The sequence below is a fragment of the Phyllostomus hastatus genome, unplaced genomic scaffold (genome assembly GCF_019186645.2).
Source record: "Phyllostomus hastatus isolate PE091 unplaced genomic scaffold, TTU_PhHast_1.1 phas_scaffold_21, whole genome shotgun sequence".
NCBI lineage: Eukaryota > Metazoa > Chordata > Mammalia > Chiroptera > Phyllostomidae > Phyllostomus > Phyllostomus hastatus.
In genome coordinates, this window is record NW_025334017.1 from 22,162,508 (window position 1) to 22,188,822 (window position 26,315).

The window sequence follows — 26,315 nt, forward strand, 5'->3', positions numbered from 1 at the left end:
CTCTCTGAGACTGAGTTAGAGTGGAAGCCTGATGCTTCCAACCCTGGGGCCCAGGGCAGTGTCCTTGGGGGCTTGCGAGTCCTGAAGGCTAACAATGCTGAAGGTCGTTTCCTACACATCCCCCTTTCCCTCCAGGGGAGTTACGAGTGTATGACTGGCCCTGGCCAGTGTGGCTCAGTTGGCGGGAACGTTGTCCCATGGACTGAAAGGTCACAGGTTTGACTCCGGCCAGGGTACGTGTCTGGGTAGCAGGTCTGGTCCCGGTTAGGGCATGTATAAGAGACAGCTGATCAAGATTTCTCTCTTGCATTGATGTTTCTCTCCCTCTCTCTCCCCCTCCTTTTCCCTGTCTCTAAAGTCAATGAGCATGTCCTTGGGTGAGGATTTAAAAAAAAGTGTATGACCGAACTCTCTCTACTATGAGTGTAACTTCAGTTAATAAGAAGGCTTTTACTTTTTTTAACTTTATTTTTATTGTTGACACTATTACACATGTCCCATTCCCCGCCCCCCCCCTTTGCCCACCTCCACCCAGCCCCACCCCCCTTCTCTCTGGCCATCACCACACGGGTGTCTGTGTCCATGGGTTATGTATGCATCTATGTTCTTTGGCTGATACCTTCACCTTCTTCCATCCAGAGGGCTTTTACCTTTTAAGGCTCTTCTCTTGTGACCCTGTTTATCATAGAGTGACTGTGGAACGCCTGAACCAGAACCACCTAGGATATCTTACAGAGGGAGATTCCTGGGTCCCGCTGAGGGACTGTTGAATCAGACTCTCAAGGAGTGAGCCCAGGAAGCTGCACTGCTAGCAGAGGTCAGCAGCGAGTCTCACGCACACTGAAGTTTGAGAACCACTGTTTGACCATATGGGATGGGGCAGGGAAGGCTCTTCCCTTTAGGTTTAGGGCCAGTATATTGCTAGCAATATTAGTTCCCTAACAACCTGCTAAATATATCTGCTAACCAAATACAGCAATGCCCAAGGAATATTTGCTGAAAAAATTACTTGAGAAGCATACTTCCTTAAGCTCTGTGATAAGCAAAACATTTTCATTTTTTTCTAACCTAGATAGTAGTTTGATTCTAAATAAGTTTTAAAACTTTTATAGTCTGTATGTCCTGTGCACAGAATAGCTATAATTTTAAAACTGTGGGAGGAAAACAAGTCAAACTTTATTTAGATGGCAGGCTTGCTCTAACGCAGACCATTGAAAAATCACTCATGCTCCCATGCCAGTCGCATTTGATTTAAAGAATTCCTGCAAAAAGAAAAACAAATGGTTGAAAACATAAGTAGTGACAGAAAATATAAACCCTAAGCAAACTAAAACACCTCATGGAGGGTTGCAACAAGGATAACAGAATTAACAGGTGTGTCGGCATACTCTGAATGTTGGGGGCACTGTGAGGCTGGTCTGAGGGGGCGGGGCTGAGAGAGAGCTGCAGTGGCTAGGACAAACCAAAAGACAAAAAAGATGAACAGGCTCAGAACATAAAGATCTGCTCCCCAAACCATCCCGAAAATCAATCAGAACACTAGGGATCTTGAGAAATAAAAAGGTAAGCTGCAATATGGAAGATCAGAGAAAGGGGACTTTTATTGGGTTCTTCGCGTCTCGGGTCAATAGGTCACACATGTACTACGTTATACCACCACACTACTGTGCAGAGGTGCTGTTAAAGTCTAACATGAACACCCAGTCAAAGCCGAGCAATCCCATCGATATCTGTACATGAGAAGTACTCGGGCTGGATTTTCAGTTCCCTTCTTATGTTCCTATCTTGGGAAAATGGAGCTCGGAGAAACTTGGGAAACTGAACCAGAGCCCATGCTTCCATACACGTTCCTTGTGGAAGACAGGTGTAGATAAGGAGTAAACAGAAGCAACAAAATGCTCATTCCCCAGAGGCCTTGCTTTTCAGACTATGCCGTTCAGAAGAGAGGCAAAGAGCTCCTCTCCATCCATTTGTTAGTGGGGGTGTGTCTGTGCTTGGTGTGCATGTGTGTGTATTTGCTGTGTATCGGGTGTGCGTATATGTTTGAGGTGCATGTGTGCAGCTGTGGAAGTGCGTGGGTGGGTGCACTAGAGGGGCATGGCTGGGACGGGTCAACTTTCAGTCCACAAGTTACTTTACACCTATCGGCACCAGGGTGCACACTCACATGAATGCTGTCACTGTGGAGACGGATGAAGTGTTAGGTGTATGTTGTTCCTCCTCAGCAGAGAAAAGAGAGAGAGAGAGAGAAACCAGACACACACACTCACACATACTCTCTCACACACACACACACACACACTCACACACACGGAAATTCTCATAACTCGAGGGGTCAGATCAGTTGGGAGGGAGTCAGTCCTCACATCTTCCTGCCCTCTATATTCAGAATGGCCAGGGCAAAGGCAGAACTGTAACAAAAAGGAAGAAAGAACTGAGACAGACTGATACATTATCCCTGGGAACTCACTATGGATGCTGTGGGAAGGTAAGTTCTTTTTCAAAGCCAGAGCTGAACCAGCAGGCTTACTAACATTTGTAAAAGATGATATGCCTGCACAAAAATAAGAGAAATAAGGAAACGAGTAAAGCAACCTTCACAAAGCCCTCTAAAATTAATATGTGATGGAAGATAACAACCTGTAAGCAAAAAACAAAAAGTACCTGCAAACAACTTCTTTTCTAGTTCTTCTTGAACTTTGAGAAGAATCCTTTCCTGTTCTAAGGCTTCTATATATTTTGAGTAGCACCAGCTTGGCTAGAAAAACAATTTTCAAAATCAATTTTAGAACTATTTGCCCTAGAAAATAAACTGAAGGTTTATTTTTGAACATCTTATTGCAGTATAACATATATGATAAAATGTGTACCTATCATAAATTTATAATTACTGGTATATAAAATTTCTCAAGTGGTACATACCAATTTAATCTTTCTTCTGTTGATTTTAGAGAGAGAGAAGCACTGCTCTGTTGTTCCACTTATCTAGGCACGCATTGGTTGAGTCTTGTATGTGCCCTGACTGGGGATCAAACCCACAACTTTGGTGTATCAGGGTGATGCTCTTACCAATTGAGCTACCTGGCCAGGAACCATTTAACCTTTTAACTGGGCATCACAAACTGTTGTCATTCTAACTTAAACCATTTTAATAAGAACATTTATGATAAACTAAAGGTACTTTTTTTCTGTAGCTTTGACCTAAAATTTTAAATTTCCTTGTTCTAGGTTGGAAGAGGGGTTGGGGGGTGTGAGAATGAGGCTTTACTATTTTTCAGTGAAACAATTTCTCAAAAACTTTATAGATTTCTTGACAGCTATTTGGACAGCTTTACATATTCAATATGATTATAGATTTAAGTGCTTAGGAAGATCCAAGTGTTTTGTGGGGGCTAGTTTTGCATTTGGATTAATTACAGTTCTTCAATGTGCAAAATCTATTTGAAACAAATGCAGGTACAGTGCATTCCACACTTACTAAATGGCAGTATATTATTATTTTACCAATTGCTAGATTAATTCAATACATTACATAGCAGTAATGAAAACAATGATTTATATTTATAAAATGCACTTGGTTTCCAAAAACATTTAGTTTCTTCATCTTAGATATATGACAATATCATCATCATCATCATCATCCTTTTCTTTCTACGTTTCTTTTTTTAATGGTTAGAAAAAAGTTTCAAAGAAAATTAAATCGTTTCTTTCAGGCTTCAAGGTAATACTGACTGTGTCAAAGTGAAAATTAGAAGCCTGGCATCTCTAATTCCACATTCCTCCCTTTATTTTTATACCACGTTTCTGAAATTTCATACTGGTCATTTGTTAATGAATGTACTTCCCAATGTCATTATTAGGTATCATGCACTTTTAGACCCCCTTTTTCAATGTTTAGTTCCAAAAAGTTGACTATTTCTCTTCTCTCAATAAAAGCTTCATAGTCTATCAGTAATCTTAGCTGGGTAGCTGAACTTCCTTGACATTCCTAAATATCAAAAAGATTGATTCCTGAAGTAGTATTATTTAAGATGTGATCACTTTCAATAGAATCATTAAAAAAAGGACATACATTCAACTTAAGAAATATCAGGGAAGGGATGTTAATGTACAAGTTATAAATGTAAATATAAACACAAAAACTGTCATGTACTGGCCAATTTTATGACCATTCAAAGAATTTAAAAATTGAGACTCAGCATTTGCCATTCTTCTTTCCTCTCTTAACCTCAAAATATATCAACCTATAGATATATATATTCTATTCTGTTCTGTACTGGCTTTATTCTCTCTTTTTCAACGAGACAGTCACTTCAACTTCTGCATCTTAAATCTTCACATGTATTAGGAAATTACTTTCCTTGATTTTATTGTCCAGTATCAGCTGAAATTTTAACGTTTCTCTGAAGGCTCAAGGAAATGTCCTTCCCATGTTTTCTTTATTGTAATTTAACTTCATTTTCAAACAAACACACCTCTCCTGCAGTGAAATGACTGAGCGTATTGCATTCCACTGCCCAGTGCTCTCTAGAAGTGATACCCACATGTCTCCCTGGCTTACCTGTCGGCCGTATGCTTGCAAGCCTAAAACCGAGTCGCTGACTAAACCACCTATTTTGACAGCAGCTCCTGAAGCACTTGCATATTGTTTGACTCCATCCTGTAATTATATTAAATTATTCTTAAAAAGAGTAATGCTATATTAATATAAACTTACAGTTAAGGAGTCATAATAGCATATGAAAAAATATTTTGTGGTGAGCCCCAACCCGAGGTTTCACCAAGTCAGTATCACTAATGTGGCGTAATCTACTGTTCTGGGCATTAGTTTTCTTTCATAAATGATAGAAATCAGTCAGAAATGACAGAAAATGACAGAAATTAGTTTCTATTTAAAAACAAATGACAGAAATCATGAACTAGAATGTAAAAATCACCCCCTGAATTTTAGCATCCAAGAACAACTACTACAAACATTTTTGTGAATATCCATCCAAATTCCTCACTAGGGAAATGCATACATTTAATCTATAATTTTAATATTGATATTTTGTTACACAAATGTCATATATAACAGAATTATACTGTATGTGCTCTTTTTAAATGTTTCATGTAAAATGTTGTAAAAATTTTTTCTATGTGAATAAATACAGAACAGAAATGTAAAGAGCGGGGTCTTTATATCACTCAGCAAGTATGCCTACTGTAGAACACAGAGTATATCTTTGAATATGTGTTGGACGATGAAATGAATAAATTGAATCATCATTTTCAATGGGTGAATGGTCTTATGCATATAAGTATTTATTGAACAATAAAAAATAAACTATATCATCATTTCAGCAGGTGAATAATATTCTAGTAAAAGGATATAACCACAGCTAATTTAATCAATGTCCACTATTAGAAATTTAGATAATTTGAAATTTTTTACTATTATAAAGGATGCTGTGCATTTCCCCTGTCTAGAATAAATTCCTAGAAGTGTATTTGCTGGATTAAAAAGAATGAACATTCTGAACAATTTATGTTATCGAACTGCCCTTCAGAAACAAAATACCATCTTACACTTTCTCCAATAACACATGAGTTTGTAGTCCTCTTTCACAAACCCTCGACCAACACTCGATATTTCCTTCGTTACCAGTCTGCATGTCTTTGACTACCACTGAGACTGAATGGCTTTTCATACTTTAATCATTTGTATTTCTTTTGTGAACTGCTTGTTACTACCCTTTGCCCATTTTTTGTTATGAGTGTTTATCATTTTTATTATTTATTTTTACAACTATCATCATACATTTTATGTTTTCCTAATTTGTGTTTAATCTTGTTTATTTTTGCCATTTAACAATTTTAAATATTTATTTAGTTAGATCCTTTCCTAATGAATTTGCCATTGTTCATTTCAACTACTTAATATTAAAATAGATTATATTAAACTAGATAAGAGCTTTAATCAGATTCTCTTCCATTATAACTTTTTTTAGATCACCCAGTTCCATTTGACTCCTTCATAAGAATAAGAGATGAAGAGTATATTTGCTATTAGTATTTTTGTTCTCAAGGACAATTACTGCTACAATATTACTTTATGACATGCATTGTGCTTCATGTATATTATTTAATACAACACTGCGATGTAAATTCTGTTAGTATCTCCATTTCGCTGAAGGAGAACATGAAGTTTCAGGGAGTGAAGTGGTTTGCCTAAGGCACTGGGAGTGACTGGTGGTGAGGTCTGGATGCCAAACCAGACCGTCCAACCCAGAGACCGCACCCCTGTCCCCTGTGCTCTGTGGGCTCGGATCAAATAATACCTTGTTATCTCTGTACAGCTGTATAGAGGAATGGCTTACATGGCCTTTCACACATATTTCAATGAATCTCTCTAAATCATGTGAAATTAACATTATCATCATCAGTTGAGAGATGAAATTTGGGTTAAGAGAGTTAACAGTCATGCCCAAGGTTAGTGAGGGAAATCCAATGCTTTTTACAGCAACTAATTTTTTTCAGAGTATACAATTTATGTTACAAAAAAAATCATGGATTTCTTATATTTATTTTTTCCAACATCTGCTCATGTCTTCAATAAAATAAAAACACCAGAATAAACATTTTCTACTTTATTGGTCTCCCTCACCTTGTATTTTCTGTGTTAAAATAAATACATGGCAGCCCTGGCTGATGTGGCTCCGTGGGTTGAATGCCAGCCTGTGAACTGAAAGGTCATCAGTTCGATCCCTAGTCATGGCATGTGCCTGGGCTGCAGGCCAGGTTCCCCAGTTGAGAATAAGAACATTCAAAAGTAGAATTCTTTTCTTTAGGATTTTTCACCCTACAAAAAGGCTACTTTTGCATTGTCAATATTTGTACCTTACCTTGTTAGTAGTTAACCAGCTGACAGATATAAGAAGGTCACTTAGCATTTCCATAAACAAAGTATGATAAGGATGATATAAATATACATCCTAGATTTCCTGGAGTAGTAGTAATTTAAGATTTTCTCTACTTTCATCATATCACCTGTTCCAACTTTTGTTTCAGGCCAAATATTTACCATATATCTAAGCAAATTGAAAATACCTGGGACTACACTTTGCTGTGAAGTTCTTCCTTAGACCTGGGGGCATGGTAAGAGATATTCTTTACATCCTCCTCACTACTATATTCATTCATTTAATAAATATATATTTAGAACCATTTGATTAAATCATGCTTTTAAAGATTAATTTGTTTGCTTTTTATTAGAGGTTGTTCATCTTTCCCTTACCCCCTAAAAATTAACTGCTCATTTTCTGTGATCTCAGGGTTAATTTTGTTTATATCATTTGCAATTATGTATATGTATGTCTATGCACCCTTACACTGTATTTAAATTACATCCATACCCTTAGCTTATGCAGTAGGGATCAATATGTAGTGGACAATTAACAAAACTCTATGTAGTAGATGATCAACAAAAGTCTAAAGAAAAGGATTAAGATCCTCAGAGAAAGCTCTGTTGAGAGACGATTTAGGTCACGTTAATAGAAAATACAGCAGACTCATGTAGACACTGGGTTGGTGAAGTTATTCATGTGCCCTAGGTGGATTCAGAAAAGAACTCTGAGCATACATAAGTTAGACACATTCGTTTTCCTTCCCTTAAATCAGTGACTTTCAACCAGTGTGCCACAGGAATTTTTAAGACCTTTTAGTCAGGGTACTCTTTTCCCTTAGATTGTCAAATAAAAAAATGACAATAGCCAATGTAACAATAGCCATCTGGTGTGAATGAATCAAAGTTATACCTATTTTTTGTCAGGGCAGCAAAAATATAATATATATACTTTCTTTCTGAACCATATGTATATATAATAATGTATAATATGTATATAAATCATACATATGGATCAGAAAGAAAGTGGATAATACATATATAATATGTATATAAATCCACTCCTAAGGTTGGCAAAAGATATAAACCCATAAGCTCAAGAACCTGACCAATCCTTAAATAAAATAAACCCAAAGAAATCTACACAAGACACATCATACTCAAAATGCTGAAAACTAAAGACAAAGAAAAAATCTTGAAAGCAGTGAGAAATAATACCTTACCTACAGAAAAATCTTGGAATGTCATGAAAAAAAAAAAAGAAAAGAGCAAAGTATGGGTAAGTAAAATAGACTTTTCTTCCCCCCATCCTTGAGTTTACTAATTTATATTTGATGGTTGAAGCAAAAATTAAATTTTCTGATGTGGTTCTCAATATATGTTGAGGAAATATTTAAAATAATTATAAACAGGTGTGGGGAAAGGGACTTAAAGGGAGGTAGTTTCTAGACTGTAATCAAACTGGTAAAATACCAACACTAATTGGCTGTAATAAGTTATGTATGTATAAGGCAATATCTAAAGTAACCATTGAAATATACAAACAAATATACACCAAAATGGAATTCTAAGAAATGTGCAAGTAATCCATATGGATGCGAGACAAAGGAAACAGAAAAAATGAAAAACAAAAGAAAGAAAGAATATAATGGCAGACTTAAGAACTATCATGTCACTAATTATATTAAAGATAAATAGACTAAATACAGCAATTAAAAGGCAGAGACTTGCAGAGTAGATTTTTTTTAAAAAATGACCCAACTGTGTGCTGTGCAGAGGAAACTTAATTCAAGAATAATGACACAGGTAGTAAAGGAATGAAAAAAGATATCGTGCAAACATCAAAGGGGAGCAAGCTGGCTCGGCAGCTTTGGAGAAGCTTGGCAGTTCCTCAAAAGGTTAAACATATAGCTACCATATGAGCCAACAATTCAGCTTCTATGTCCCAAGAAAAGTGAAAACACATGTACAAACATAAAACTGTACAAGAATGTGCACAGCAGCATTATTCATAACAGCCAAAAAGGGAAAACAACCCAAATGTACACCAACGGGTAAATGAATGAACAAAACATAGCGCAGTCATACACTGGAATATTATGTGGCCATAAAAAGAATGAAGTGCTGACACCTGCTACAGCATGGACGGACACTGAAAATATGCTAAGTGAAAGGAGTCAGTCACAAAAGGCCACCTATTGTATGACTTCATTTATGTGAAATATCCAGATATGGAAAGGAGGTCAGTGGCTACCAGGGGATGGAGGGAGGGAGGAATGGGGAGTGACTGCTAACGGGTACAGAGTTCTTTTAGGGGTGATGAAAATATTCTAAAATGTAGTGGGCATGATGGCTGCACAACTCTGTGAATGTATGAAAACCACAAAATGGTCCATTTTAAAAGTGTGAATTTTATGTTACGTAAACTAAATTTCAGTAAAGCTATCATTAAATAAAAGTATGCAAACAAAACAAAGAAGAAAGACATCATTATATCACTATATTTTAAACTGTGGCACAGATGCACCATGCAACACTCCTCAGAAATAAAGAGGGTCAGCTATGCATACGCCCGACAACTTGGGTCCGTTTTTGTCAAGTGAAAAAAAGCCAGTCTCCATGTCACATCCTGTATGATTCCATTTATATAACATTCTCAAAACGACAAAATCATAGAAATAGGGAACAGATTTGTAGCTGCCAGACATCGGGGATGCTTGGGTGGATGTGACTTATGGTCACAAGGAAGATCTCTGCAGTGTATCTTGAATGCAGGGTTGGTTACTTGAATCTATACGTGTGATGAATGGAATGGCACAGAACTATACAAACGTCTTTTACCAATGTTGATTTCCTGTTTTTACTCTTATATGACATAGCCATCGGGGGAAACGGGGTGAAGGGTACATGGGACTTGTCTACTATCTTTGCAACTAACTTACTGTGATATTAATGATTTCAAATGGACTTTTTCTAAAAAATCATTTGGAATTTGAAATAAAAAATATAGCAACAGCATTATTTTATTTATTTTCTTTTTAAATTGAATTTATTGGGGTGACATTGGTTAATTAAATTATATAGGTTTCTGGGGCACCATTCTAGAACACATCATCTGTGCATTGTATTGTGTGTTCACCACCCCAAGTCCTGTTTCCTTCCATCAGTATTTATCCTCCATGTACCCCCTTGCTACCTCCCCCCACCTTCCTTTCCCCCTGGTAATGACCATACTGTTCTCTTCTGTAGCTATGAGGGTGTTTTGTTTTGTTTTGTTTTGCTTAATTCCTTCACCTTTTCCACTCAGCCCCTCAACACCCCCACTGACAGCTGTCAATCTGTTCTCTGTGTCCATGAGTCTGTCTCTATTTTGTTGGTCTATTTCGTTCATTAGTTGATTTTGTTCATTAGATTCCACAAATGAGTGAAATATGGTACTTGTCTTTCATTGACTAACTTATTTCACTTTGCATAATACTCTGCAGATCTATCCAGCAACACCATTATTTTAAATATGAAATATTTTGAAATAAATTTTACAAAATTTGTTCAAGACCTGTCATTGAAAACTATAAATCACTGCTGAGTGACACTAAAGAACCAAGTAGAGATGTACCGTGTTCATGGATGGAAGACATGCTATTGTTATGATATCAGTTACCCCCAAATTGATACATAGGTTCATTACAATACTGATCAAAATATCTGAAGAGTCAGGTAAGGTGTGAAAAGTTGCCCCACCTTACTAATAAGCAGGGACATATAAATAAATGTATTATCAATAATGAACACATTTTTCTGCATCAGATCGGCAAACATTTTAAAGCCCAAATGCTAAATGAGGATGACCAAATCGGGAAAGGCCAAGCATACCGTCACAGACTGCTGGTGGAAACAGAAACGGACACTTTCACAGGGAAAGTGAAATAGTAGCACCCACTCTGCTAAAAAACACACACACTCTGTTACTCAGCGATTCCCTCCAAAACTATACACATGAAAATGGAAACATTTACAAGAATGTTGTCTGAAGCGCTATTTGTAAAGGTGAAAACTGGAAACACATGTCCAACAATAGAGAAATAATTACATGGAAACAGTGTATGAATTCATATAACGGAAGAATATGTAACAATTAGATTGAATAAACTAGGCCCAAGTACAGCTGTATGGGTAGACTTAAAAGACAAAACTGAGTTTAAAAAGCCAGATGGAGAAACACCAGTTGCACAGCACGTGCTATGGATGAACCGTGTCCCCCAGGTTCATATGCTGAAGCCCTAACCTCCAGTGTGACTACCTGGAGACAGCATCTGTAGGAGGTCACTGAAGTTAAGCGCAGTCATAAGGGTGGGGTCCTAATACAAAGGGATTGTGACTTTACGAGAAGAGGGAAGAACAGAGGGGGTGTGGAGAGAGCAAAAGCAAGAGCAAAGTCGCTTTCTCCCCCCACTTTCTGAGGACACAGGGGAGAAGGTGCCCATGTATAAAGTAGGGAGAGAGCTCCCATCAAAAATGGAATCAGCCGGCATCTTGATGGGGAACTTCTAGCGTCCAAAACTGGGGGAAAGGGAATTTCTGATGTTTAAGCCACCCAGTCTATGGAATTTTCTTATGGTAGCCCTAGCCAACTAATACAATATGGTACCATGTATGTAAGTTAAAATATGTACAAAATAGTCCCCTGCATTGTTTATGAATTCATAAACATGTGTAAAACACGATCTTTAAAAGGAGATGGAAGAATATATCCCAAACTTAATGGTTGCTCTTGGGGATATGGAGGTGGATAGAGCTCAGGGCTGGGATAAAGAGTTTACTCTTTCGACAATATGTTCTTCCTTAAGGGAAGAACACAAATGAGGCAGAATGTTAACAGTGTTTGTTTTGACCTGTACAGATATAAATGTTCAATACATTACTTTTACATCTTTTCAATATTCTTTGTGGAGAAAAAATGGGCACTGCAATAAATTGAACTTGAAAGTAACCTCACATTGTGATCTGATCATAAACTTCTAACTGGGCAGGTCATGGTGAGTGGTCCCGCCCCAGCTGTATAACTTCTTTAGTAAAAGGTGTATCTTTACCTTAAACAAGCCCTGTGTACTGCTCCTGTGCATCTAGGTTAACACACCTTTGAAATGCCTCTTTTTCAGACTCCTTGGAAGGGTAATCACCCTCAAGAGAGCAAATAATCTTAACTATTTTGTAATCCAATCTCTGCGGTGCTTTATCCCACCTTCATGAAATCTTCCTTACTTCCTTGCATTCCATTCTAATTCCAAATACATTTTTGAAAACTTGTTAACTGTCATACTCTGAAGCATTTTTCTGCCTGTTGAGATCTTGCTCTAGGAATATTTTAATTTGGCTCAAATCAACTCTAATAAGCTCTTACAAAATTTTTTTACAGGTTTGGATGCTCTTATGTCGACATCTTTTAAGTTTATTTTTAGAAACAGAATAGGCATAAACTTATAAATAAGATAAAATACATTATTTGGGAGCAGTTACCTCTCCTCAATTCAAATAAATTAGAGAATACACTTCTCTAATAAATTAGAGAAGATGGGCAGATGAATGGATGAGCGAGTGGACAGGCTAACAGACAAGTAAGCAGGCTGAACAACTTATGATCCATATTTGTAAGATTCACAGTCAATGTGTCAGTCTGTAATTGCAATACTGAAAGTGCTGTCCTCATTCATTCAGTGAACAGTTGTTAATACTTGAGCATGTGCTAGACACCAGTGTAAGTGCTTATAAAACAGAAGAATAAGCCAGATACGATCCTGGAGTCTCGGTCCAGTGAGGACAAAAAAAAAAAACAAACGCAAAAACGTATTCATAAGACAATAGAAAGTGTTCTCCAAGAGAGGTTCCAATATGTGACCACAGTGGGTGTGAGTTCCTTAGGTTGCCTAGGGGACTGTCACGGAAGCCTTCAAAGAGAAAAGATGACATTGAGATGAATTTTAAGGAACTCAAAACAAAGTCTGAAACCTACCTGCACCTGGGCACTGAAAAGCCACTAAAGTTTGTATTCTGTGACATTTTCGTATTTTCCTCTATAAATTTACATATATCACATGTTTTTTTTATCACAAATAGATTAAACCCAAAATGAGTCTTGTCTCACCTTTGCAAGTTTTTCATCTTCTGCGGCTGCCAATTTCTTTTTCTTATACTCTTGTCTTCTCTCTAAAACACTCATTATTTTTTCATCAGTTAAGTTCTTCCTAAACTCACAAAACTGAGGCCAAAATTTAAACAGAACCCCAAAAATTGTCATCTGTATAAAAAACAAAGTATGTCTCCGATTACAATTTTATACAAATGCACCATTTTAAACTCTAATTCACCATAATAATGGATTAACTATTCTATCTTTAATATACAGCGCGTTTCCTCCACCTTACTGTCTCCAGACATCTTGGTACAGTTTAGCTCAGCACATGCTTATCATCAGTGGTTTTTACTGCCAATGAGAGGTCTTTCTTTAGAAGAAAAAATTCTTAAATACACTTAAAAGTCACTTTATTCTTTATGTTTCCCTAACCAATTGATTGTATTAATAAAGAATCCATTAGGTCTTTTAAAATAAGAAATTTATGTTTTCTTTTAAAACACATACTAGTTGATCTGCCACACACTGCTGTTTTATGCAAGTATTCCAAATATTCAGTCCATCAAGGGGAACTCCTCTCCCCCTTCCCCTTTCCTTTCTTTTAGAGAAAGGAAATACCGTTTACCTCTGGAAAAGCTCTTAAACAAAGCTTAAGATCTAAGAATAAATCTTGAGTAACTTTTAAACGATACAATCTCTTTTATGTGAGAGCAAGAAAAGTAACATTTAAGAAGCAGAGTGGTATCCTGGACAAATGCTTTCTACGAGGACACTCTACAGTAAGTGATTAATTGTGATATTTATAGAGATAAGAATTGTTGCTCAAGTTCCCATGCCAAGTTTTTCCATTAGTTCCAGAGGCATACATTACTTCCAAGAAGGTAGGACTTGCCACATCAGATCAAGTCCAACATTTTGTTGCTAGGAATGGCCTTTCCCTAATGCCCTGGAGAAAAATGAACCATCCCATTAGGCTCCAAGCCAGCTCTTCAGAGGAAAAGAAAGGTTTTTAAAAAGTGCATGCTGCAGTGATCAGCAGAGTCCTGAATTAGTGTATTTCATTACGCCTCTGTTCTGTACATGGATATTATTAGTAATTCTAAAATTATTGACTCCTTTTAAAATACAACTTTGTCATTGAATTCTGTGGCCTCTTGGGACTGTGAACACAAAAGCCAGAGCTACTTCACTTGATAAAACACAGGCCTTTAAATCTTTTTCATTTACCTGCCATGCATTTAATTCAGTAATCCCTTGCTCCAATGTTCAGGGATCATGATACTTTTCATATGAACTTCTTAAACTTAAATACTCCTTCTCTATCAACTATTGACAAACTTTCATTTATCACTCCAAAATGTGAGTCATTCCCACTCTAAAATATATTTATTTCCAGCTAGAAGGCCTTCCAGTAAAAGTCACCTTATTAAAGAACTTTTCAAAGGCAGACATAAAATTGCTCTAAGAGTTGCAGTTAAGATTTTAGGTTAATAATGTATGGGTTATTTATCAACATTACCCTGTACTTCCAGAACCTTAAAAAGATAACCAAAGTGTTGGCAAGGAAATGTTCTAATAAATATAGAGCTACTTTGCTGACGGCCAACAAAGGGACAATGGTGAAAAGGTCCTGTGATGAGAACTTTGGCTGAGTGGTGAGGGATGCAAGTGGGGACAGGCAGAGGCTGCACTGATAACAATTCTAAAACAGGCAACAGTTTTTAATTCACTGTTTAGCCCTTGCACTCAGCTTTGCTCTCATTTCCAATTTGATCTTACTCCCTCCTGTTGTGATAGATCTCTTCTCACATCATTCATTCATGTGTTCAGAAATGTAATTGATGCCCTGGACAGTGTAGCTCAATTGGTTGGAGCACTGTCCTGTAAACTGAAAGGCTGCAAGTTCGATTCCCAGTCACGGCACATGCCTGAGTTGCAGGTTAGGTCCCTGGTCTGGGGTGCATGCAAGAGGCAACCTACTGATGTTTCTCTGGCACATCAATGTTTTTCTCCCTCTCTCCCTCCCTTCCTCTCTCTCTAGCATGTCCTTGGGTGAGGATAAAAAAAAAAAATGTTCTTGAGTGCCTCTTCTGCGGCCGGGATTCAGGGTGCAAAGGAAATTGTGAGACAGGCCCTGCCTTCAAAGACGCTACCATTTAATGGGAAAATCCAGCATGAGAATAGTCGTTTTCAATTTTGCATTATAAGTGTTCTGTCTGGGAGAAAGACAGGATGTCCCAAAAGCATAAAGAAGAGAAGAAGACACTGCAGAAAGGGCAGAGAGGGGAGGGAAGAGAGTGAGGGTAAGGCCACTTTATGGAACCATAAATGTTTCAGTAGGACTGGGAGATAGATGGTAAGAGATGTGGTTAGAGACTTGTGAGAAAGTATGGTCTTCAATCAGAGGCCTGGGGGCAGGGTGGGGAGTAATTGAAATCAAAAGCAAATTAAATGGGCTTTGAGAGAGCCTGCAGGCAGGGGATTTGGGTAATCAATGTGAGACCTTGCAGATGCGAGGACTGAGGCAGCGGCATGAAGTGGAGAAAAGCAGACAGAATGACAGATAACAAGGGCACAAAGGGAGACATCTTAGGGTGAGGGGGTGAAGGAGAGGGAAGACATGAACGGGGCAACCAGACCTCTGGCTCATAGGAGGTGCTGCCCTTCTCTGAGCTTCCTTAGGAAACGCAGGAGGAATAACAGATCTGGTGGGATAAAGCCTCTAAATAAATATTGCTTTATTTTCTGATGCTCCAAAGTCCACATTTAAGATATGGGCCTGGGCCTCCATTTTAGGAAGTCAGGCAGGAGGCAGAAACTAGAGGACTCCAATGAAGTTCCTGGCCGCCATCGCTGACAGTGTGGCAAACCAACCAGTATAAGCAGCTGCAGACAGTCACCTCGGGACCCAGGGTCTTTGATCCAGCGGGCAAGGCCCCGCTGGCCCGGGGACCGTTGGGCCCAGACGAGGCTAAGCGAGCTCTCAGATCTCTTCGTTAACAGATGCTACAGTTCTGGCACCATGTTTTCTGTTTCTCTCTCGCACATCCTCAATCATGCCGCTATATTTTCCCCTGTTTTAATGCATGATTTGGATTGTGAGTCCACTTCCAGAGGACTCAGAACACAGCTGGCTCGCAAATGAACGTTCAGGAGTAATGGCCTTTTTCCATGCTCAAGGGCAGTCATGCCCTAAATCTCTGTTTCACATCACTGACGTCCTGACATGGCCTTCCCTGGTCCCTCTATTATAATTTATTTTTCTTAATCATTTTTCAAGGAACAACATCAGTAAAAGGCTTTTCAAAATGCAAATAAATTATGTTCACCAAATCACTGTTTTCTATTATTTATCTTAAAAAGAAGTAACGTGAGCAGGTTAACAGACATGATTTTCCCTCCACGAGCTTGTGTACTTTATGTTGGTCGGGTACTTACATCTCCTCGCACTTATTTTATGAGCTATGCGAATACTCCAACCTTTAAAAATACACAAATCTTGGGACACATATATTCCACACATTTTTGTGGTAGCAGCTATTTTAAAAGGAAATATGAATGGTGGGAAAGAAGGGAGGAATTAGCTTGTGTTATACATTAGAAACAAGAAATGATAACATGTGAGGTCAAAGTGTAGTATTTAATCATTGTGTTTGTTGTATATCATCAACAACAGGAGAGTCAATTACTAGTTTCTTATGTTCTGTAGCTTAGGCAAAGGTTTTTTTTAATTAAATAGGAAAAATCCCAGTATTAGGAGGATCAGAGTCTTGACAAATACTAATAATGCAGAAGCTTTAAAAGAATATCTAGTTTGTCAGTCTAGTTTAAGATATGCGGAGCCACATGCCGCAACCTCTTACCTGGGCCTCTCTAAACACATATGGTCCTAACTCCTTCCTGTGCTCAATAATCTTCTGGGCTTGCTCCCACGGGATGTCAATTTGTAAAGCTGGGGGAATACTGGAATTAATGAAGCAGTTGATAATAGTTGTGATCTTCTTGTGGATGATGGACTCTTCACAATGAGAGTGGCACAAGTCCTGGACAAGGAGAAAAGGTAGAACAATATAATTAATGTTTTACTAGAGTGCTTTACAGAATAGTGCCAAGATGTCTTTCAGCTGATGTATACATTTTAACTTCAGGTCAAGAGGGCACTGGGACATGGCAAGGCTATCTTTAAAAATCATACCTTTTATTTCTCTTGGATTTGAGGAACCTAAGTCTTTAGTGAATGTGCCTTATGGAAATACAGGTTTCATTTTATCCCGATTGATTCTTCTAGGCAAAGGAAGAGATCTAGTGTTGGCTTTGACTTACTAAATTTATATTGAGTGCCTGCTATATGCCAGCCACGCAGTTGAGCTCCAAGACACAGTACCTGTCCATTAAAAGGCCCAATTTCTACTAGAGCAGAAGCATGAAAATATGTTACTACAATTTGAGATAGTAAGTGCTATGATCAAGGCACACACAGCATTCTAGGAGAGCACTGAGAACAGGCACCTAACCCAACTTACAGGTAGTTGCAAAAGCTTCTCAACCAGAACTGCCTCTACACCAAGGGGACTCGGCCAGAAAGGTGAGCTACAAAAGCTACATGCTGGCGGTGACAGGTGTGTCAGTATGTCTCTGTGTTTTTTCAATTAACCTATTACATTACCCTCTTTATTGCTAAAGAACTTAAAAATAGTGATTGTACATTAAAAAACTCAGCTTTATGCCACAGATATAGAACTATCACTTAATTTTTTAAATTCATATTAGAGAGAGAAACATCAATTTATTGTTCCACTTACTTAAGCATGCATGCTTGATTCTTTTTTTAAAAGATTTTATTTATTTATTTTTAAAGAGAAGGGAGAGAAAGGAGAAAGAAGGGAGGGAGAAACATCAATGTGAGAGAGAAATATCAATCAGTTGCTCCTGGTATGAGCCCTGACTGGGCACCGGAACCGAACCTGCAGCCCAGACATGTGCTCTGACTGGGAATCAAACCAGTGACCTTTCATTTTGCAGCAGGATGCTCAACCAACTGAGCCGCATGGGTCAGGGCTTTTGGTTGATTCTTGTACATGCCCTGGCTGGGGATAGAACCCACAGCCTTGGTGTATCAGGACAATGCTCTAACCAACTGAGCTACCTGGCCAGGGTCAGGGCTATCTTTTTTTTTTAAATAAAGATGTAGCTTAGCCTGAATTACGGCACTTGTCTGTTAAAGACATTGTTGTCTAAATCACTGGAAGGCACACAAATTTGGAAACATAATTCTAAGGCAGAAATGAGCCAACATTTATTAAGCACTCACTGTATGATAGGCATTGAAATAATTCATGTCTTATGGACACTCTTAAAAGAAAATTCTAGTGCTTGTCATATAAAACTTCACATATAGTTTGGCATAAGTTATACGTGAAAAAAGCTTGATATGTTACATTGGTTAGCATTTTTTACTCAATTTAGTATCCCCTCAGAAAAGATCTATTTATACCACATGTTTGGCATGTTACCAAAAATGTATTTTTTTTTTTGCTATTACTGGTGAGATTATCAAAATAATTATTTAGTGAGCCTGGTTTATAACTATGGAACAGAAGGCTTATGAAATAAAAAGAAACTTGTGAAGTTATATGGTTTTAATTTTGAGAGTGAAGGGACAGAATTTAGACAGAATCAGAATTGATTTTTGCCCTAATTGTTCTGCCCTACTACGCCATCAGCCTGGCTCACTTTCACCTGTCCTAAAAATCTCAGCGTCAGATACTTTCCCTAGTAAGCTTTCTGTGACTCCCTGAGTCCAGCAGAGATGCCCACCCTGGTCCTTCCCTGGTAGCCCGTGCTTCTCTCACCACTGCACTGAGCACACTGCTGAGACTGCCTTGCCGATCACTTGTCTGTCCCGCCCAGGGCCCTGTAGGCTGCTCTGGCCACAGCTGGATTCTCAGGATTTAGCCTGGCCCTTGGTAGGTGCTCAATAAGTATTTATTGAATAAATATACATTTCCAGTCTTTTCTCTGTGGAGACACACACACCACTTTAGATTAAATCGTACTGTTTTCTAGTAGCTAGATTTAAAAAACAAAATCAGTTAAGATGAATATCTTTCCCATCATTCATTATTTTCTTGTAGCATAATTTTTAGTGGCTGCACAGTGTTCTATTGCATAGATGTATCATAATTAAGTAACCAGTGTCTTGTTGTTGAATATCTGGCTTCTTTCCAATTTTTTACAATTCACAGTTTGATTACATCACTATAGCCATCTCTTTGCTATTACTATAACCAGTACTGGTTAAAGACATGAGTTTTAGCAACAGAAAAGACTTCAAATTCTAGCTCTACCATTGAATTAGCTATATGATGTCAGGAGTGTAACTTTTCCATGTCTTAGCTGCTGCTTCTGTAAAATGGTGAGAATAACGGCTTTTCTCTCAGGATTTTTAAAAATATATATTTTATTGAATATGCTATTATAGTTGTCCCATTTTTTCCCCTTTATCCCCCTCTGCCCTGTACCATCCCTCCCTCCAGAATTCCCGCCCACCTTAGTTCATGTCCATGGGTTGTACATATAAGTTCTTTGGCTTCTCCATTTCCCCCTGTCCAGTTTATGCCTACCATTTATGCTTCTTATTCCCTGTACCTTTTCCCTCATTCTCCCTCCTCCCCATCCCCGCTGATAACCCTTCATGTGATCTCCATTTCTGGGATTCTGTTTCTGTTCTAGTTGTTTGCTTAGTTTGTTTTTGTTTTTGGTTGTGGTTGATAGTTGTGAATTTGTTGTCATTTTACTGTTCATATTTTTGATCATTTTCTTTTTCTTAGATAAGTCCCTTCAATATTTCATATATTAAGGGCTTGGTGATGATGAACTCCTTTAACTTGACCTTATCTGGGAAGCACTTTATCTGCCCTCCTATTCTAAAGATGGCTTTGGAGGATAGAATAATACCGGATGTAGGTACTTGCCTTTCATGACTTTGAATACTTCTTTCCAACCCCTTCTTGCCTGAAAGGTTTCTTTTGAGAAATCAGCTGATCATCTTATGGGCTCTCCTTTTCTCTTACTGTTTTTAAGATTCTCTCCTTATTTTTAATCTTGAGTAATGTAATTATGATGTGCCTTGGTGTGTACTTCCTTGGGCCCATCTTCTTTGGGACTCTCTGAGCTTCCTGAACTTCCTTCCTGGAAGTCTGTTTCCTTTGCCAGATTAGAAAAGTTCTCCTTTATTTTTTCAAATAAGTATTCAATTTCTTGCTCATCCTCTTCTCCTCCTGGCAACCCTATGATTCAGATGTTGGAACATTTAAAGATGTTCTGGAGGTTTCTAAGCCTCTCCTCATATTTTTTTGAATTCTTGTTTCTTCATTCTGTTCTGGTTGAAAGTTTATTTCTTCCTCTGGTCCAAACTGTGGATTTGAGTCCCAGTTTCCTTTCTTTCACTGTTGGTTCCCTGTACATTTTCCTATATTTCACTTTTCATAGCTTTTACTTCTTCCTCTGTTTTGTGACCATACTCAACCATTTCTGTGAGCATCCTGATTACCAGTGTTTTAAACTGTGCATCTGATAGGTTGGCTGTCTCTCCATTGATTAGTTGTACTTTTTCTGGAGCTTTTTTCTGTGATGCTGTACATGTGGGAGGCATCCAAGAGGGAAGAGTGCTGCCTCCTTGGCTCTCAGCTGGCTTTCATTCACTTCCCCCTGATACCCACAAGCAAGTTGGGCCCTTCTGGTGCTGAGTCCCAAGTGGGTGGGCTTGTGTACATTCTGGGACCCTGTGGGTCTCTCCAAGGAATACTCCTGTGAGGCTGTGAGTTTCTCCTGCCACTGTAACCCCCACAGGTTTTTACAGCCAGAGGTTTTGAGGCTTTATTTCCCCATGCTAGAACCTGAGGTTGCATGGTCAGTCTCACTCTCCAGTTGTTCCGCCTGGCTTATCTGCATGCAAATGTGGGACTGCTGGGTCTGCCAGTGGCCAGCTTGCCATACATCCTCTCTGCCCTGGTTGCCCATCTCTGCCCCTCCTACCAGTCTGGATGAACATTTCTTCTTTAACTCCTTGGTTGTCAGACTTCTATATAGTTTGATTTTCTGGCAGTTCTGATTATTTTTTGTTTTTACATTTAAAGTTATCCTGCTTTTGGTTGTGCAAGGAGGCAAAATGTATCTACCTATGCTTCCATTTTGGCTAGATTCACAGGATTCTTATGAAGAATAAATTAGTTATTACATGAAAAGCATTAAGACAATATCTGGCAGATAGCAAACACTTAAGAGTAAAACATATAAAAGTGAGCTCACTAAGACGTTGCTAGGTGGAATGCTCAAGACCCAATCCAAGTACCATCCCATCTGTGGATACTTCCCTGACCTGCCACCTTTCCTGCATTACTCCCTCCTCTGCGGGGACACCAAGTTAGAACACAGATCATAATCAATACTACTTATCTTTATGGATCTCCCCTTCCCTGAGGGAGGGCCATGGACTGTATTCACCTTTTTATTCCTACAATCTAGCATTGTGGCTGGCACATTAGATACCTATTAAATGCTTATTGATATACAAATTCACTTTATAGCATGATTTTTAATAGTCACCTAGTATTATATTTCCTCCATTCTAGGACACAGAAAAGATATCTAAATGAAGACTAAGGCAGCCTTGAAGAAGGAACAGCTACAAAACTAAGGGTTGACTGAGTATGTGTCTTTGGTTTACGAAATACTTACCTTGGAAGATTTATCTCATTACCTCTTGTCTTAGCAGGGTGGGGCTTACTCATATTCATATAAACTTAAACATACTTCTACCCACTCATGGTAATTCCCTATTCTGGAAAACAGACACTGCCTCTTTTCTAATTCTCAAAAAAATTATTTTAATATTATTTATCTTGTGACAAATTTTGAAAAACTTATCTCAAAATATTTTTTTTCTGGGAAAATTTCTAAGTTGTGAATAGCACAAAAACTGTTGATAATAGAAAAGGGTAGAAAACTATTTTGTGGTATGTTGGAGAAAGTTTAGAACAAGATTTTATTGATTAACTGCTAACTATACAGAATATACATGTTGCAGAGTATTCATATTACATAATGCAGGATTACATTATAAGCCAATTGAAAGCATTATCCCCTGAAATTCCAGCTTTATTTTTAGTCCCTACTTTTATAATGGGATGAGACAGGCTGCTTGCAAGGACATGAGCCTGCTGCCCCTGGGAACATTTAAGCGGAGACTGGATGCCTACTCTTAGGTGTTTCTAGAGAACATTCCTATGTAAACAACATACAAGTTTAGATTGTATAACCTAGAAAGTCCTTTTCTTCTTTTCAATGCAAATATTCTGTATGATTTCATTAAGCACTTAAACCTGAAAACAAACTGCTTTTGAACCTAACCACTTGTTCTTCCACTTATTTATTTTGCTATAAATTTGGCCATTTTTTTCTAATAGAAAAGCCTCTCTCAGTTCTATTGGTTTACTTATCTATAATCCACTATCTTTGATTACTATTGTGGTACATATGGTTGGGAATTCTTGTAAAGAGATCTTGGTTAAAGTACTGAATATGGATACCTTCAGGGGGAAAATGTATGTAGTATATTTACAGATAAGTGATATGCCAAAATATAGTTAAAACTTTTCAGGAAGATTCTCATTAGATCATAATATATGGGACTGCCCTGAAAGACCTATACTATGATCTAGGGCTCACTCTTATTCTTCATTGTATAATAATAATAATAATAATAATAATAATAATAGAAAATAGAAAAATAAACATCTCAATATTTTCATATTGGTATGAAGGTGGCAAAATTGGGATACTTTCTACATAAAGTTACAATTATAATCTGATATATTAATGGATCTCTTCCTCAAAAAGAGGTGACTTTCTCCCGCTCTCAATAAAATACCTTATATTTTTGTACTTCTTGCCAAAAGAGCACCCCATTTTCCAATAAATCTCCTTTTAGAGCCACAAACCGTTGAAATTGTCTTGCAGTAACTGGATTCAATAATGCTTTACGAAAAGCAATGATTTCACCAGATGAAGATATCCACTTACTCTCCACAGGCTGTCCAAAACAGAGAGTACAGAAAGTTAGCTGTGTTCTCAAAAGTAAATAAAGCTATTTACTAGACTAAAAAGTCACCAACTTCTGTCTCCTTTACTTTTGGCTGCTGAAATGTATGGCCGGATACAACAGAATTTGGGAATCTTTTTCCCTCTGTCCCTCTCCCCTTTGTCTCCTTTCCTTTCTTATGGTGCCATTTTGTTAAGAGACAGAAAGAAAAAGAAATGATTGAAGATTTATAACATATGACTACACTGTTTGAGAATGTTAACAATTATTACTGTTTGAGACTATGGTGAAAAACCACGTTAGTGCATAGTATGAGTTTGCTTAAACAGAACAAAGTAATCAAAACCATATGATTATATATTGTTATGTTATTACTTATTCTGTGGTTTCATATATTATATGTCATAGATTAATATGTAATTCTCCTGCCTTTTACAAACTAAAAACAATTAAACACTTAAGATATTTTTCAAATTTTTTAGAAAAAAATGACCAATTCTATTACTTTAAATAGGAAATTTACTGTGGAACCTCACTATAATTCTATCCTGGACAGATCATGTCTTTTGGTGATATATCTTTATATTATTTTAATAGCAAATGACTATTAAGGATTACTAATAAGAAGAAATAATTACTAATACACGTTTTAAATAATTAATACATGTCCTCTGGCTGAGGATTCACCTTACCTCCTCCAGAGAAGCCTGGAGGAGCAGGGGCGTTGTAGCAACGATTAAAGGTATTACTTACTTTATATCTTCATAATTTTAAGATGTCTGCTTCTTTTAGATCACATACTCACTCTCCTTTAGCTTCTCAGATGGCAAAAACAGACTTTACTGAATTTACTGAGTAGATTTTTCTTTACTGGATAAATTTTACTGCAAATGTTACTGCAGTTCCCAGATCTGAGTTTAGCCTACAACCACGCATTGTTCCAAGGCAACGTTTCAGATGAACTTAGGAATTACAGAACAGTCAAACAAACCACACGATAATTACCCATTCCTGATAGTGCATTAAGTACGCTTCTTGAAACAAATCAAACGTGATCATCAAAATGAGTATTACGTAAAACGTGCCATGGGAACACAAGGGCAGGCGCAAGGAATTCCGCCTGGGGAAGGAGAAGCTCCACAGAGAATGGCCTTCCCGCGACATCCGCGCAGGAAGCTGAACATGGGAGGCAGCCCCAGGCAGCGCAGATGAATGCTGGGGCCTTCGCCAGATGAGGCACTAGCTGCCTGTCGCTATTTTGGGGAGGCACGTGCTGCCGTCTCTGGACGAGGAGTCAGGACCCTCGCCACGTGGTCCGTATTAGTATTACAGCCTTATAAATAGGAACGACTATGTATTACACTGAGGTGTTTGTTTAAAACCCACTCAGCAAATCATGTTTTAAGACCTGCTTCTTAAGGTATTAAAACTTGGCAGTTTAACTAAAACCTGTAATTTTACTAAAAAAAAATAACATAATATGTAATGCACAATACTATGAAATATAAGCCCATTGTACATAGTATTTCAATACAAACATAGAAAAAGACAAATATAAGAACAGTTTTTCCTTTCAAGAGGAAAATACAGAAAAAGAGGAGCCTACAATACATATATTCCTTTAATAGACAAATAAAATTTTATCTTTGTTTGCAGTGGGTCAGCTGGGTCTAATATGATATGTCATCAAGACCTGAAGAAGGATAAATAGCCATAAATTTGTAGGCTCAAAAAGAAAACTGTGTTTATCATGCTTGTTAAGAAGCAAAATAGGCAATTTCTTGCAAGATATTATATTATAGTGGTTTAAATAATCACCAAAGTGATGGTTACCTTAATGCTGTTAAAGCTAAAATGCAATTCTAAACAAAGGGGGACAGGCAGCTGATTTAACCTGCTGACTCTGCCGCATGTTTCTCACTCGTTTTGCGTAACCCACTCTCAATAATAAACAAGCTACCATGTGCTGGAATGAAGAGCTTATCTCAATAAGCCCATCACACATAAAATAAATAAAATACATATTTAACATCCAATCAGACACTTCTGGAGTTGAGCAGGGGAGGCACTGTTTAAGAAGGCTCTGGTCACATCACATTTTCCACTGGATTCCACCAGCCGATTAGGAGAGCAGTGTTGGCATTCAGTTGTTGACTTAGGACACAGTATTTACAATGAGGGTTTTTGGATGAGAAGGATAATAATACTTTGACAGAGTAGAACTTACAGGAAGAAGAATATAACAAAGAGTTACTTGCCTTCCAAATCCCAATTTTCCCTTCATGCTTCGATAGTAAGAACTCTTCAGCTATGTCTCTCAGCTGTACCTAAAAGCAAAACCAATTATTTTATGTCAATTATTAGAATGTCTAAAGTTTTGAAATCCTTTACTAATTTGGGAGCTTTAAAAAAAAATGAAGTAAAGGTCAGCAGGGATAAGAGATAATACAGTTCGGCAGAAAAAGGACCAGACTGAGAAGTGGAAGTGCTGCCCAGATCCCGGGGTGAGTCGCTCACATTCTCCGTTCTCGACGGTTTCCTCCTCTGCAAAGACAGAGATAACACTGGCCTGCTGTATTGCCCCAAACGCAGGTCACAGTTCCACTTCGGGCCACGTGGAACCGAAGAGATAATTAGGATTTCCCAGATTCTCATGCTATTTTCTAGCCACAGCTGATTTTAGAGAGTACCAAAGTTCTCCAACTGAGGCAGAAAATACAGTAGACATTTATTCAGGTTATTGATGATTAACACTATTTCCCCTTTCTTGGGAACCACTCCTGCCAAATCTGTACCATGGAGCCAACTGCTCTTCCACAGATAGATCCACGGTGATGTGGAGGGCCAGGGAGCAGAGTCACTTCTGCTGAGTCTTTCCCACAGCCACAGTCCAGACAAAAATCGGCTAATTCTTCCTGCACGGTTCCCACAGCTGCCCTGGCCCCTGGTACTTCTAAAGCTTGAGTATCAACTCTTCGCCTAAGTGTGTGACATGCTCCAGCCACTGTATAGTAAATTTTCTCCCTTCTCTTTTGTCTTTGGCTTAAAGTTGCCAAAATCAGTTTATGTTGTTGGCCACCCGAAGAATGCTAAGTCAGGAAATGGCTGTAAGCTACAATAAAATTATTGTGCTAAACATAGTGACAAAAGGTAGTCAATAATATTAGTAAGCTAAAAATCTTTACACTCGGCTTCGGTTA

The 26,315-nt window shown here is 38.0% G+C and overlaps 1 protein-coding gene across 1 annotated transcript in view; it reads right to left on the bottom strand.

Moving 5' to 3' along the window:
- Positions 1-624: 624 nt before the first annotated feature.
- The window catches only part of RGS22 (regulator of G protein signaling 22), a 120,948-nt gene continuing 95,257 nt past the window's right edge, over positions 625-26,315 (bottom strand). The window contains exons 20-27 of the mRNA XM_045861259.1: positions 25,374-25,442; positions 22,945-23,106; positions 16,877-17,056; positions 13,026-13,178; positions 4,562-4,660; positions 2,665-2,758; positions 2,471-2,554; positions 625-1,262 (exon numbers count right to left, since the gene is read on the bottom strand). Of these exons, the coding sequence (XP_045717215.1) occupies positions 1,252-1,262; positions 2,471-2,554; positions 2,665-2,758; positions 4,562-4,660; positions 13,026-13,178; positions 16,877-17,056; positions 22,945-23,106; positions 25,374-25,442 (852 nt within the window). The 3' untranslated portion in view covers positions 625-1,251. The remainder of the gene's footprint in view (positions 1,263-2,470; positions 2,555-2,664; positions 2,759-4,561; positions 4,661-13,025; positions 13,179-16,876; positions 17,057-22,944; positions 23,107-25,373; positions 25,443-26,315) is intronic.